Consider the following 17,395-nt stretch of genomic DNA (forward strand, 5'->3'; position numbering starts at 1 on the left):
GAAAACTAATATATTAATATATATATATATAAAATAAATTATATTAATAAAAAAAAAAAAAAAATTTATATATATTTTTTTTTATTTTTTTTTTTTTTTTTTTTTTTTTTTTTTTTTTTTTTTTGGATTATTTATATATTTATTTAACTAGCCCAGCTCCTATCCCCTTGTCCGTAAAGAATCCTTGCTCTTTCATTTTGTTGATTTGTTCAATGTACTCATTTTTTATTTCTATTTCTCTTTCATCTTCTATGTTTCCATCTAAGGAATTGATTTTCTCCGTAGCATTATCATCTATATTTTCTTTATTTTTTAATTTTTTTTTCTTAGAATTGTTACCCTCGTCTTCTTTAAATTTTCGGGTTTTCTTTTTCTTCTGCATCGCTAGAACCTACAAAGGAAAAATTCCACAATAAAAATAATTTTTTATATTCTAATGGCCATAATTATATATATACATATATGTATAGAGAATTTATATGTTTATATACATATAAACATTTTTTTACATTATATAACCTGCTGTAAGAAAGATCCATCATTTTTAAACTTATTGTACATCTTAGGATCTACATAAGCCTTGTTATTATTTTCAATTATATCATTATTTTCATTCATTTTTGATGAAATATTATTTTCCTGACTTTGATTAATTTTTTAAAAAATTTTGTGTTTATTACTTTAGCTGCTTGAAATTATATATATGTTATGTTATAATATATATAATATATTATATATATATATATATATATATATATATATATATATATATATATATATGTATGTATTATAAAATTAAGCTTTCATTATTTTTCTATATATACATATTATAAGATATTTATTACTATCTTATTAAAATATATTTATATATATATATATATAATATATTTTTTTTTTTTTTTTTTTTTTTCTATATCAATGTAAATATTATCTTCTATCTATGAACATTTTCTGCCTCTTATACAATAAAATATTATGCATTCATATATTTTCTTATTTTTTCACAATTCTTTTTCTATAATAACATTTCTTTTAATTATTTTTTATGATTAATTATTGTTTAAAGTTATGTTAATATATTTTAAAAAATAAGTTTATTATTGCAAAAAAATTAATTCGATAAATATAAAATAATTTTGTATATATAATAAAATATAATATTTATTTAACATATATTGTAATTAAAAATGTAAATAATTGTCATATAAACATATAATATACATATATATATATATATATATATATATATATATATAGATAGATAGATATATATATATATTTTTTTTTTTTTTTTGGCATTATGCGTACATTTAAAAAGGTGATGTCAAAAAAAAAATAAGTAAATAAATAAATAAATAAAATATAATAAAATATAATATATACTATAAATTTTATTTATCTATGCATGTTACAATATCCGCTAAATTGGTACCTACTTTTATATGTTTACCAAAAAATAAGCTACTTGATGCCGTTGATAAGTAATCTACAAAAAAAAAAAAAAAATAGGAATATTATATATATACACACATATATACATATATATTTATACATATATATTTATACATATATATTTATACATATATATTTGTTCATATATATTTATACATATATATTTATACATATATATTTATACATATATATTTATTCATTTATATTTATTTATTTATTTATTATATATTTTTTTTCCTTACCAATTGAATTGTGTATACATCCTTGTATTAAAAAGTTCGTAGCACATTCAAAACTCATTTTATGAAAAACGTTACGGAAATATCCCAACCCGTGTCTGTTAAAAGCTTTCAAATCACCTAAAGGGAAAAAAAAAAAAAAAAAAAATTTAAATACATACATACATACATATATATATATATAAATATTTTAGTAATGTTATTGAAAGATATTGAACTAATTTTATATATGTTTTCATTTTGATTATACCTGTATGTGTCATGAAATCACTTATAAATGACAAATGCCTAAAATCGATTTGTATACCATAAGCATCGAAAACTTTTTTTAATTCCTTGGTTATACATAATCTTCCTGCTTCTATACCATATGTTTTAACAATAGCATAAATATCATTACAATATAATTTTGTTTTATCAATATATTTATCTTTAATATTATACAATTTATAAATATTTTTTCCTTCAATTTGTAATTCATATTCTGCTCCACTATGTGTAATATCTTTACCCTTTAAAATTTTTGGATTATTTAGATCTTTTACTTTGAATAAAACTTCTTTATTAATTTCTGATTTGATATGATTTAAAAAATCGATAGGATATGGGAAAAAGTTGATATCCCATCCAATATTTAATTTTAAGATCCATGTTACAGGTGAGAAATGTATATTTTTAATAAAACAAAGTAGGCTACTTTTGATTTTATCAATAATATTTTTAACATATCTTTGTTCACTTTTTTTCATTTTTTGTCCTTCTTCATTTTGTTCAATATTTTCTTGATCATCATCTGAAGATATTAAATTAATATTATTTTTATAATCATAAGATAATTTGGTAAATGATTTCGTAATAAATTCTTCTTTATTATCCATTTCTTCATTATATTTATTTTTTTCTATAAAATGAATATTATTTATATGTTCATCATCTTCAATATTTTTTTTATTTAATGGTGTTGATAATGATGATGATGATAATGAAGATGAAACGGTAGTTGAAGACATATTTTTATTATCATTAATATTATTTAATTTTTTATTTTTCAAATTAGGAAAAATACTTGATTCTTCTTCATCTACTAATATATGATGTGTAGCACTTGTTTCGGATGAAAAATAATTTACAGTACTACCTCTAGTATTGGAACATTCTGATAATTTGGATTCATTACTAGAATTTCTATTAGTATAGTAATTATCTTTATTATTTATATTTATAATTTCTTTTTTATTTGAACTCACCATCTCTGATTCACTATCACTATCCATATTAATATCATTATCACTATCCATATCACTATCATTTTTATGATCACTATTACTTTTATGATCACTATCACTTTTATGATCACTATCACTTTTATGATCACTATCACTTTTATGGTCACTATCAATTTTACTGCTCGCGTCACTTTCTCCCTCCTCGTCATATTCTTTTTCATCCTCTTCTTTTTCCTTCTCTGATTTTAATTCATCATCTTCTTCCTCTTCGTCCGTGTCACTATCACCATCTTTCGAAGCTTGATCACTGTTGGAATTTTTTTCAGAATTATCCTTCAGTTCAATATCAGACATATCATCTTGATCACGCTCTCCATCCTTTCCTTTTCCATCGTCATAAGGAGACATATTTTCCTTATTTGAAATATCATTATATGATTTCATTGGAGAGTCATCTTCCATATGGCTAGTTATAGTATGAGAAGCATTTTGATATTCACCTGATATATTATTATTTGTGCCTCTTTTAGAATCATAACGTTCATTTTCTTTTTCCATGAATTTTAACTTTGCATTAATTTGATGTTCATCATCTTTATATTCATATTTATCCATATTAAAATTAAATTCTTCTGACATTTTTTTACTTATGAAATCATATAACTCATCATAATATTCATGATTTAATGAATTCATATTTATCAAATTATGAAATACAAAAGTTTCATGAACTTTATTTAACACAGAATTTAATAAAGCATTTACTACTTTGTAAAGTATAAATGATATTGTTAAATGCTTATTAATATTACAAAAATGATATAAATTTTCAAATTGAATTATAATTTCATAATTCCATTCTTTTTTCATATCAAAATTAATATTACAATTTTTTAAAACATTATTTATTTTGGTTAGCTGAGTATCTGCATTTAATTCTTCATCATTCATATTTATAATATCTGATAAATTAATAGTATGTTTTTGTTCGTTCTGATTTTCTTTTAATATTATTTTCCTATCGACACCAATACCATATATAACATCAGTTAAAAATATACTTTTATAACTACTTAAAATTTTATCTGCAATACTTGTAATATAATTTTTCATTTTATTTGCATCATTTTTTAAATTATCCACTTGTAATTTTATAGGTACATATATCATAGGTTTAGATGTCAATTTTGATGTTAAAAATATTTCTTTTAATCTTGGAATACCCATAGTAACGTTTTCTGTACCAGCTAAATGAAACGTATTCAATGTCATTTGTGTAGCGGGTTCACCAAATGATTGAGCTACTAATATACCTATAGATTCCCCAGGATTACATAAAGAATTATAATATTTTGATTTTAAAAGAGATGATGATAAAGTATCAAAATTTATAGGTAAATTTTCATATTCAGGGAAATTTAAATCATTCCATAAAAGAGTACTATTTAATTTATTATTGAATTTGTCTGAAACACTACCAATATATGTATATGGATTATATTTACTAATTAATGGTTCTTCATTATCTTTTGTATCATTATCTCTTTCATGCTTTAAAAATAATTCTTGATTATTTAATATTTTACTATGCATATTATTATTTAAATATTTACTAAATGAAAGATGATAATTATGTAATAAATCTTTTGATAAATCTAAATAAGCTGTTTTAGAAGGATCAATACCATCTTCACCATATAAAAATTGAATAATTGAATTATCTTCATTTCTAACCGTACCGTCATAATGTAATATAACCGATTCCATACATTTAATTAAACATCTTTGTATATAACCAGATTTTGCTGTTTTTACTGCAGTATCTATTAAACCTTCTCTTCCTGACATACAATGAAAAAAATATTCCTGTGGTCTTAAACCTTCTAAAAAGCAATCTGTAATTAAACCACATGATCTAGCTCCATAATCATATCTATGAAAACTTGGTAATGTTTTTCCAGATCTCATTCTAGGTACTCTTTTACCTTCTAAATATTGCTGATCTAACATACCACAAATCATAGAATAATTGACTTTACTACCTTTAGCACCAGTAAAAATCATATTACTAAAACCATTATTTAAAAATTTATTCATTAAATTATTCATATTTATTAAATTATTCGTTCCTGATGATACTCTACATAAATATGGTTGAAATAATGAATCAATTAAATTGTCAAAATCTGATCTTTTTAAATAAAAATAATTATGTATTAAATATTCCATTTTATAAAATACATCATCCATATTGTAATATTTAAAATTTAAATCTTCTTCATCTTTTTTTTTGGAACATAAATAATCTTCATAATATTGATGTTTCCCATTATATGATAAATTAGTTATTTCATCATTTAAGGTAAACGACGGTAAACTTGACACTAAACAATTTCTTATCATCTTTTCATCATATACATCATCACTTGTATGATATACATTCATCATTTCGCTTTTGACGAAACTTCTTCTAAATAAATTATTATTATCATTATTATCATTATCATTATTATTATCATTATTATTATCATTATTATTATCATTATTATTATTATCATTATAATCATTCATATAATCCTTTTCATCAATATTATAATTATTCTGTTCGTCAATATTATATCCTGTTCCTTCTTCATAATTACATTTTTTATGTAATTCGGCATAAAAATGAAGAAATTTTTTCAACTTATATTTTTTTATTTCTTGAATGGTTTTTTCTTGCGAAAATTTTCCTTTCTTTTTTATTTTTTCGTTATCTATAAATTCGTTCATTTCTTGGTCACCTTTAAATTTTATATCTTTATTACAATGGTCTTCCACTTTAATATTTACAGATGATATGTGCGATTCGTCATCTTCCTTAAAATATATATTATTTATAACATTTTTAATAATTTCCTCATTACTTAGATCAAAATGAAAGTTATTTATATAATTAACTAAGGAAGGGAAATATTTCATAATATTTTTATTTTGAAATAATTCAAATATAATATAAATTTTCAATCTCTTGTTACATCTAGCTGCTTTTAAAAATGTAAGCACTTTTTCAATAACTTTTGTAATTTTTTTAATAGTATAACTAGTAGAATTAAAAAAGGTAGGTTCTTTTAAAGCTTTATATAATTTGTTTGTTATAGAATTTAAGAAATGATTATTTCTTTTATCTATTTGACAATTATTATATGATATATGTTTATTTCCTTCTTCATTTTTTCCATTTAAATATTTTTCATATAAATTAAAAAGATCTTTATTAAGAACATATTGAACACATGAATATAAAGAAGAATTACAATTTTGTTCATCATTAACATGTGAATTATTATGTTTATAATTAATACACGTGTTAGCAATTTTATTTTCCTTTTGTTTTTTTTTTTTTTCTTTATTTAATAAAGAAACATCATCATCACAAAATTGTACTTCATTTAAAATGTGGTATATCATATTTTGTAATTCTTTATTTAACAAAGCAAGTAAATAAGAATTTTGTGATATAGATAAAATATTTTCATCCTTCATCATATCGCTATCATTTTTTATATTTCTTTTTTTTTTCATTTTGTTTAAATAATTTCCATTCTCATTAAAATTATTATTTATAAGTTCATTTTGTTTTTCATATAAATCATACATTTTATTTAGTATTAATTTTTTCCTTTGGTTACCTGTATTCATTTTTTTTTTTGTATAAGAATTCATTTCAGTAATATCAGCATTTACAGAATTTGCTATAGAATAGACAAATAAATTTTGTAAATAAAAACCTGTAAATGATATTCTTTTTTTAATAAGACTTTTTTCTTTCTTTGCATTTTTATTCAATATAAAATCATATAAACTTAAACTAGTACCACGTAGTTGTAGAAAATTTATAAATAATCTTCCAAAACAATCTAACATAACAGCACTAGTTTTGGGACCAAATAATTCATGACATAAATGAACTAAACTATTTGAACTTGCACCAAAATGTAATTTATCTAATACTCCTTGTAATAATTCTGAATTTTTTATAATAACTTCATTTTCTTTTAATGGATCAAATGACCATAAATCTGGTGATGTTTTTGCTTTAGCCACATAATTAATTCCTTTATATGTATTCATAAATTCATTATCATTATATTTATTATATGTTTCTATAGCTACCTTATCAATAACTGTTTTTAATATACTTGTTATTAATTGTTTTCCTGTCCACAATTTTTTGGGATATAGAATTGCGGGTTCTTCAGTAATAATAGTAAAACTGGTTCTGTTTAATATAATAGCATATGGATCTAGATAATTATAATTTGTTATTTTTAAAACATTACCATTAAATTGTTCACCATGGTTTATTTCTTTTAAAATATCTATATCTTGTGGTTTCAATACATTATTTGTTGATTCATATATAGAATTATTTCTTCCTTCTTCATTTGATACAGCATGTGATATTTTTACATTATCTTCTAACGATTGATGGTTTTTTAGAATGCTCATCTTTTTAAGATAATTATCTTTATTGCTGTTATTATTTAAATCATTTTGTATATTATATTGTGAATTCCTTGTGTTTTTCATAACACTATTACTTCTGTTGGTGTTATTATTAATATTATTATTATTATTATTATTATTATTATTATTATTATTCTTTTTCTTCTTAATAAAAAATGAATTCTTCTGAGATATTAAAGAGTTCAATGAACATTGCAATAAATTGCAATATTCATCATAATTTAAAAATGTTTCTAAAGATGTTAAATGTAAACCACCAAGAATAAAATCTTGAGCTAAACCTCTGAGTGGTGAACCATCTTTAAAACTTGTAAATAGAAAATCACAATTCATTAAATGTGTTGCTTCAGCTCTAGCTAATGGTGTTTGTAATAAATGTAAATTCATTTCATCTCCATCAAAATCTGCATTATATGAACTACAATTAACATAATTTAATCTAAAAACTTTTTCTTTTTCAAATATTTTCAAATAATGGGCCATAATAGAAAATTTATGTAATGTAGGTTGTCTATTCATTATTACTACATCTCCATCACGTGCATGTCTATGAAGTATATAACAATTTTCGGTTTGAAAATTCAATTTTTCTATTTTTTCAATAACTTTTAATCTATCTTCATATTTATGTGATAGTTTAAATACTCTACCATTTGAATCTCTATAACTAAGTGCACCTGGATATATATTGGGTCCATTTTGTATTAACTTTTTTATATAACTAAAATTGTTTTGTGTTATGTATTCATCTATAGTTAACACCTTTGCAAATTCAATAGGCATCCCTATTTGATTGGTTTCAATAAATGTATCTGGAGATATAACAGTTCGTGCACAATTATTTACTCTTTTCCCCATAATATTTTTTCTTAATATTCCTTCTTTTTTATCTAATATCTGTCTTATACTTATATTTTTTAAATGTTTATTATTAAGCTTTTCTGTTAAGGTTGAATCATAAAATGTATTAACACCTAACTGTAAGGTACTAAACAATATATTTATATATGCACTTTTATTATTATATACTAATGTATAATATTTTAAAAAATCCATCTTTGTTATATCTGTATCATCATCCATTATATTATTATTAAATTTATATTTCATTTTTAAAGAAAAAACAGAAAACATATCTTTATATAATTTTAAATCCTTCTTATTATGTTCTAATAAATAATCAAAATCAACCTTTTTCTTTGCATTTATACATAACTTTATAAAATTATTAAATCTACATAACGTATTTGTTATTTTTGTTCGAACATGTATACCCTTTGATTGACTTCTGAATCTATTTCCACTAACACCCATATCATATAAAAAAAATTTCTTATAACCATCTCTTTTAGTAAATGGATATAACAAATTTATAATATCTTTATTATTATTTTCAAAAATCTTTTTTAATATATCTATAACCTGAAAACTGAATAAACGTATGGTACATTTCTCTTTAGGAGGTTGTGTTCTATTATAATGATTGACCATATCTGTAAAGGTAGAACTTTTATTTTTATCCTTTGTTATATTATCTGTTGATATTTCGTTAAAAGAATTTTCATATCCACCACTTAGTTTATTATAATTCTCATTATCATCATCACCATTATTATTATTATTATTATTAAATGGATAACTACCATCCCTATCCATTTGTTTATCATCATCATCACCTTCATTATTATCCTCTTCTATTTTTATCGATTCATCATTAATATTATTGTTGTATTCAATTTTTTTACTTTCCCTTTTTATCATTAGTTTATTATTTTCGTTCCTCGATGGAATACTGTTCAATTGATTTTCATCATCATTCATATGCTGCATGTTGTCTGCATCATCATTATAATTTATATCATCAATATTATTCATATTTTCCAAGTCATCTATATCTTCTTGATCATCTTTTTCATTTTTTTTTTGTTTTTTCTTAGGCATATACTTTTTAAAAAAAGGGTTGTTTGTGTGTACTCCTATGAAATTTATGGTATCTCTTCTTTGTGATACCTTCGCACTTATATTTCTTTGAAATTTACAAAAACAGCATTTGCTACTTTTTTTCATATGAAGTTTTATAGTTTTACTTAATATTAAATATTCTTCATAATTATAATTTGATTGAAATGCTAATTTATTTGGATCAAATTTATATTTCTTAATTCTTTCTTTTAATTTGTTATAATCTGGTTTGTTTTCTTTGTTATCATCGCTTCTTGCTGCGTCCGTTTCTTCCTCATAAATTTCTTCATTTGGAGCTAAGTCGACAAGATCGTTATTAAAATAATTATTATTATTATCAACACCTATATCTACATTATTATTATTATTATCAACATCTATATGTACATTATTATTATTATCAACATTTATATCTACATTATTATTATTATTATTATTATTATTATTATTATTATTATTATTTTTGTTTTTTTCATCCGTCTCATCTTTTATCTTTTCCAGAGAATCCAAAAGATCAACTGATGCATCAAAATTTCCATCTTTGTCCTCATGAACATTTTCATAATCATCATATATTGCTTCAACAATGTCGTCTAAAGAAATATTTGAATCTTTACATATTTTTTTATATAATTTCTCCACTTGATCAATTATATATTCATAATCACAATTTTTTTTGTATTTTATTTTATTCGTGCTTTCAATTTGATTCAAAGATTTCAATTGAAAAATATGTTTTAATAAAAAAATAACATCCTCAGAACAACAAAAATTATAACAATGATAACAAATCAAATTTAATAATTCTTGTAATTCTTTATAAAATAATGGATTAAATAACGGAAGAACAAATTCAATATGACCAATATGACCTGTACAATTCTCGTGCCTTTCAAAACATACTGAACATATTTGATTATGATCAATAGTACCATATTTCGGGTCATAATACATTTTTGTAACAACTCCACTTTTATGAGTTTTTTCATATTCATATTTCTCATTTTCGTATTTACCCATAGATATTCTTCTCAACTCCCCACTGTTTAATACATCAAGTTCCGCACTTTTTATCTCGGCACATATTGACTTATTTATATCGTACATCTTTTATATATAATAATTATATATAACATTCAAACGTAGGAATAAATAAATAAACAAATAAATAAATAAATAAATAAATATATATATATATATACATATATATAAGAATATGTAAACATTTTTTCTTCTTCTATATCATTTTAGAGCTTCTATAAGTATTCAATAACAAATCAACAATATATAATACATATTTATATATATATATATATATATATTTATTTATTTATTTATTTATATTTTATTTAATTTCCTGATATATTAATATTGCTTCTTATACATACGTATTTAAAAAAGAATGAGACCACATTAATAATATGAAGATATAAAATTAAATACAAATATATAAGCTCAATCTTTAATTTTTATACATATATATAAAAACCTATTTTGTACAAAAAAAGAAAAAACATATATATATTTAGTAAAATGTAATTTTAATAAACGAATAATATTTATTATCAAGATTTTATAATATATACATAAATATATATATATATATATATATATATATATATATGTATATATTAACAACGTTGCAATAAAATATATGATATAAAATATAAATATGAAAAAATATACAATATTATTTTATATATATATATATATAATATATTCATATATTGTAATATCAAAACTTTAATTAAAAAAAAATAAAAAATAAATAAAATAATTCACAACATTTTAAACATCAGAGATTAGTAACATGGTATTAATTGGTAATAATAATAATAATAATATATATATATATATATATATTATATAATTATATATTATATATATTTTTATGGTTTTAAAAGAAAAAGTAACCAAAGTTTCTACATTTTTAAAATAAAAAATAAATATAATTTATACTTATATTATTATATATATAATATTATAATATTAATAATTATATTTTTATATATGCATATATAAAATATATAAAATAACATATATCTATAAGTTCATATAAATATAGTATATTATTATTCTATGTAAATAAATATATAAATATAAATTATTATAAAAACTATTTATTTATACATTATTATTTTTTAATTTACATATTTAAAAAATAAAAAAAATAGAGTTATAGATAATATAAGATAATCATATTATATATATATATATATATATATATATATTTTATTAACTACAAGTTTAGAAAGTTCAAGGGTATTATATAAAATATAAATATATAAAACAATATTATTACATATAAAATTATTAATATTATATATGTAAATATTATAAACATTACTTTTGTTTTGTTTTGTTTTCTTTTCTTTTAATTTCTTTTATTTTATTTTGTTTTATTTTATTTTATTTTTCTTGTTATATAGAAAAATAAAAATATCCACAATATGTTATTTCAGATAAAAGATTATTAATTTTTATTGTTACAGGATTTTCTTTTATTATTTTATTTTCCCCTCTTATTTTTTTAATAGAAAAAAAATATATTTATTCAATATAATATTTTATTTATATAAACTTTAGAACAAAGATCAATGTCATAAAATTATACTATATATATAATATAATATATATAAATTCATTTCATATGTTGTTTCAAATTGAGGGAAAAAAGAAAAAAAAAAAAAAAAAAAAAAAATGAACAATTCTTAAATTAACTTTTAATAAAAAAAAACTGGTTATATATTTATAATATAATATAATATAATATAATATATTATATATTTTTTCTTTCTCTTTTATTATTTTTTTTTTTTTTTTTTTCAGTTTTGCAAATGGTAACATTAGTAAATATATATCTTTAATATAAATAACTTGTTGTATATTTTATGAAAGTGGACATATATATTAACAAATAATATTTTATAAATATATTCTTATAAATTAAAAGACTATTGTTTTATATGAACTGAAAAATTATATAAGCATTTTGTTATATTATTCTTTTATTTATTCCTTTTAATCTTTTTTTTTTTTTTTATAAAATAAAAACATTTATCAATTAGTTTTGTATATATGAAAATGGTTAAGTTATATTTATTCCTTCTCCCTTTTTATCATTACACCCCACAAAGGTGTTAAAAATAAAATATATATATATGTAAATATTATAATTATACACAAATAAATTTGTTGTATGTTATTATATATATATGTATATTTTTTTTTTTTTTTTTTTTTTTCATTTTTCGTAACCCAATTTGTTCAAATAAATAATAGCCATGAAAAATTATAAATATGTTATGTTTGGTGTTATGATAAAATAATTTTATAATTATATTAAGAAACACATATATGAAATATAATTAAAATATTATTATAATAATATTCTTATCATATTATTATCTTTTAATTATCCATATAATGTTGTGTATATTCTTTACAAGAATTCCGTGTGATGCTATAATTTAAACTTGTCATCACGCGGCACAATATTATAATATTATATATATATATATATATATATATATATATGTATGTATGTATATTTTTTTTTTTTTATGTTAGTCTGAGTTTTTATTTTTATTTTTCACCTCAATGGATAAAATAAAAATACTTTTTAGCGACGATTTAAAATCAAGCACAATTTATTATCAACTTAACACGTTTTTAAAAAATGAACAAGTAAACGATAAGAATGATACAAAATATAGTGAAATGCTTTATTTGGAAGAAATATATATAGCACATGAGCCTTTGGTAGATATGGAAGGTATATGTTACATATATACAAATTATATTTATAAATCTCACTTCGCTTTAACAAAAAAAAAAACGCGCATAGGAGAAAGTGATGATATAAAAAATAGTGATGATATAAAAAATAGTGATTATATAAAAAATAGTGATTATATAAAAAATAGTGATGATATAAAAAAAAGTGATAGCATAAAAAAAAGTGATAGCATAAAAAAAAGTGATAGCATAAAAAAAAGTGATAGCATAAAAAAAAGTGATGATATAAAAAAATATGAAATGACCCAAGGAACAAGCAACTTGTGGGATTTTTCTTCCTCGTATTCATCAGATTCATCGATTAGTAATCGTTGTATGTCTCCTTTTGATAATGATTTTACATTATCTTACGAAAGAGAAAGGAAAAAAGAAGAATGTATAGATGATACCTATTCTCTATCTTTAATATTAATAATTATTGATGAAAAATATTTAAAAGATCAACATGAAGAATATAAACATATGTTTTATAAAATCGAAAAATTACAAAAAGAATATAGAAATGTTCGTATTATTTGTATATTAATAGGTATACGAGAAATATTAAATAGAGTTGATTATACAGAAAATTATCTATATCATGATAAATCTTTTTGTTCTCCATCTATTTTTTCACAGTTAAAAAGAAATAAAAATGAAATATATAATGAAAAAAATATTATGATAATTAATAATAAAGATTTAGATAATATAATAGCTACTTTGATGGTACATTATTATATTGATACAGCCGAATTAGATAATATAAATCAACTAACTAAATATATATTTAAATGTTGTAAATATTTACATCAATCTAAATATAGAAAACCTTATTCTTATTTTAAAGTTAAACCACAAACTATTAATCATTTAAAAAATATAGATATTAATCATAAAAAAAATAATAATTCTACTTGGACATCTCAATTAATGCAAATCAATGGAATATCTGAAGATGTTTCTAAAAAAATTACACAAGTTTTTAATTCACCATTCCATTTAATGACATATTTAAAAAAAAATAATGATGAAGAATGTTTAAAGGATTTAATTATAAGTTCTTCATATGGGGAAAGAAAATTAGGTAAAGCTCTTTCTCGAAAAATTTATAGAGTTTTTTCTCCAAACGCAAATCCACACCACTTCGTTTCATAAATAACACACATATATATAATATAATATATATATATATATATATATATATATATGTATAATTTTTTTTTTTTTTTTTTATTTATTTATTTTATTTTATTTATTTATTTATTTATTTTATTTTTTTTTTTTTTTTTTGATATAAAATATGCACAAACTATGGAGCATAAAGGTAAACACAATTTATTACATACTATGAATGGGAAATTATAAATACCTTTTTGTTTTGTAAAAGCACATTATATATATAACATAATATACATATTATTATAATATTTTAACTTATTTGTAAATTACATTAATAAAAAGAAAAAATTTATACATATATATATATATATATATATTTTATTTTAAATAAATATATACATGGTAATATAAATTTATTCACCTAACGTTAGCAGTTAAAAGCTGTTATTCATTGGGGAAAATGAAAATTTATTAAAAATTATATATAAAATGTATATGTATATATATATATATATATATATATATATATATATATATATATAATATATTTTTTTTTTATATATATATAATACATATACATATTTAAATTTTACTATTATTATTTTTTTTTTCCTTTTTTGTACCATATTGTTGATGAGAATATATTTTATCACATTAATCTATTTCTTTACATTATTATTTTTATTAACAAAATGTATTAAAAACAAGAACAGAAATAAGATATCAAATATAAGCTGTACCTATAACTTGTCAAGGATAAAAAATAGGCCTGTACTTACAACGGGTACTAAAAGGAGAAAGCTGAGGAATTATTTTTTTTTTTTAAACAACTACAGAAAAATGATATCATTATGTAATAAAATAGATATAAAGAAAAGGTTCTTACTTCCTAAGTTTCAGGGGAAATATAATCTGTACTGTACAACAAAAAATGGTATGCATATATTATATAAATAAATAAATATATTTATATATATATATATTATTATATGATATATATTTTTTTTTCTTTAGTTGAAAGGACGAGAATTAAAGACCTATTTAAAATGGACGTAAAAGAAGCACAACATAAAAATTTTAAAATTTGTGGTTGGATAAAATCAGTGAGAACAGTAGGAAAAAGTTATTTTGTTTTTGTAGATATTAATGATGGTTCGTATTATAAAAATTTACAAGTTATTATTGATGATAAAATTCCGGACTATGAATATATTTTAAAAACGTCCACAGATGATGCCATAGAATGTTTTGGAGAGTTAAAAGGATCCATAGGAAAAAAACAAAAGGTAGAATTGTGTGTATACGATATTTCAAAGAATCATTATATAAAATTATTTAAACAAATGAATCAGGACACTGTAGAGGAAAAGGAAAAAATAAATGATAGTGGAAAGGAAAAAGATAATCACAATTTTAAAAGTAATGATCATGTCAATAATTACAATGATAGTAATAATAATAATAATAATAATAATAATGTCAATAATTACCATGATAGTAATAATAATAATAATAATCATGTCAATAATTACCATGATAGTAATAATAATAATTATAATAATAATAATCATGTCAATAATTACCATGATAGTAAGAATGATCATGCAAATTATTACCATGATAATAATAATATTAATGATAACATTATTTTTACAAAAAACTCATCTGGCCATATAAATGAAGATAATAAAACAAAGGGCGCCAAACACAATAAAGAAGACTATTATGTGATATCCAAAAAATATCACACGAAACAATATTTAAGGAATTATCCACATTTACGAGCAAGAACAAAATTATATAGTAGCCTATTTAGATTAAAATCAGATATAATTTTTGAAACTTTTAATTTTTTAAAAAAAAAAAAAAATTATACATATATTAATACACCCATTTTAACAAGTAATGATTGTGAAGGAGCTGGGAAATTATTTTATGCAACTACATTATTTGATCAACAAATAAAAAATGAACAGAGAGAAGAAGATCATATGAAAAAAGGAATAACAAATGAAATAGCAGGTAATATAAAAGAAAAACGTTATTATCAAAATGAACATTTAGAATATATATCACGTCATAAAAGTATATCGAAAATTGAAGGTTTTGACGAAATGTTATTAAAAAATGTATCTAATGATTGTATATCACCTAACAATACAGAATCATATAATAACTGTTTTGAAAACGATTTTTTTAAAAAAGCATGTTATTTAAATGTATCTAGTCAATTATCTTTAGAATGTTTATGTTGTTCTATAGGTGATGTATTCACTTTAAATCCTTCATTTAGAGCCGAGAATTCAAATACATTTAGACATTTAAGTGAATTTCTTATGCTAGAAGTAGAATTAGCTTTTTCAAACTTGAAAGATATAATAGACATTTCAGAAGAATATATTAAAGAAATGATTACTTATGCTTTATACAAATCAGAAGATGTAAATTACTTGAATGAATATCATGATAAAAATTTAAAAAATAAACTAGAAAATATATTAAATAAGAAATTTGTTCTTATAACATATGATGAAGCAATAAATATACTGAAAAAAGAAAATATTTTTTATGATTTCCAATGGGGTAAAGATTTTTCATTTGAAGAACAAAAATACCTAGCCACAAACTATTTTAAAGCCCCTGTTGTTATAATCAATTACCCAACTCATATAAAACCATTTTATATGAAATTAAATGAAGATGAAAAAACTGTCTCTTGTATGGATATTATTTTTCCAGATGTTGGAGAAGTTGTAGGAGGGTCTGAAAGAGAAATTAATTTGAAGAATTTAAAAAAACAAATGGAAAATAAAAAGTTAAATATGAAATTATATGATCCTTATATACAACTTAGAAAACATGGAAATATACCTCATGCTGGTTTTGGCATAGGTATGGATAGATTGATCATGTTCCTTTCATCAATAAATAATATAAGAGATGTCGTAACCTTCCCAAGATATCCAGGTTCACTTTTTATGTAATATTATAATGTTTTTATGAATTCGGAAATCATTACTATTTCATTTTCTTGAAAAAAAAAAAAAAAACATTTTTTTTTTCATCACTATGAGTGTATATTTAAGTTAAAAAAAAAAAAAAAAAAAA

General features: G+C 20.2%; 4 protein-coding genes across 4 annotated transcripts; 2 read left to right on the forward strand and 2 right to left on the reverse strand.

Annotated features, from left to right (window-relative positions):
* Positions 1-139: 139 nt before the first annotated feature.
* PRSY57_0508500 (hypothetical protein) lies at positions 140-618 on the reverse strand (the record flags this gene model as incomplete). Its single annotated transcript, XM_012906156.2, has 2 exons — positions 140-391; positions 520-618. The coding sequence occupies 2 exons, from the start codon at positions 616-618 to the stop codon at positions 140-142; spliced, it is 351 nt and encodes a 116-aa protein (XP_012761610.2).
* Positions 619-1,391: 773 nt separating this feature from the next.
* Positions 1,392-10,495, reverse strand: PRSY57_0508600 (RNA polymerase I; the record flags this gene model as incomplete). The annotated part of the gene is made up of 3 exons (XM_012906157.2): positions 1,392-1,486; positions 1,695-1,811; positions 1,942-10,495. 3 exons carry the CDS (start codon positions 10,493-10,495, stop codon positions 1,392-1,394), a joined length of 8,766 nt encoding a protein of 2,921 aa, XP_012761611.2.
* A 2,493-nt stretch (positions 10,496-12,988) lies between these two features.
* Positions 12,989-14,323, forward strand: PRSY57_0508700 (hypothetical protein; the record flags this gene model as incomplete). Its single annotated transcript, XM_012906158.2, has 1 exon — positions 12,989-14,323. One exon carries the CDS (start codon positions 12,989-12,991, stop codon positions 14,321-14,323), a length of 1,335 nt encoding a protein of 444 aa, XP_012761612.2.
* Positions 14,324-14,920: 597 nt separating this feature from the next.
* PRSY57_0508800 (asparagine--tRNA ligase, putative) lies at positions 14,921-17,271 on the forward strand (the record flags this gene model as incomplete). The annotated part of the gene is made up of 2 exons (XM_012906159.2): positions 14,921-15,221; positions 15,302-17,271. 2 exons carry the CDS (start codon positions 14,921-14,923, stop codon positions 17,269-17,271), a joined length of 2,271 nt encoding a protein of 756 aa, XP_012761613.2.
* Between the last annotated feature and the right edge of the window lie 124 nt (positions 17,272-17,395).

This window comes from Plasmodium reichenowi, chromosome 5 (genome assembly GCF_001601855.1).
Source record: "Plasmodium reichenowi strain SY57 chromosome 5, whole genome shotgun sequence".
Lineage (NCBI taxonomy): Eukaryota > Apicomplexa > Aconoidasida > Haemosporida > Plasmodiidae > Plasmodium > Plasmodium reichenowi.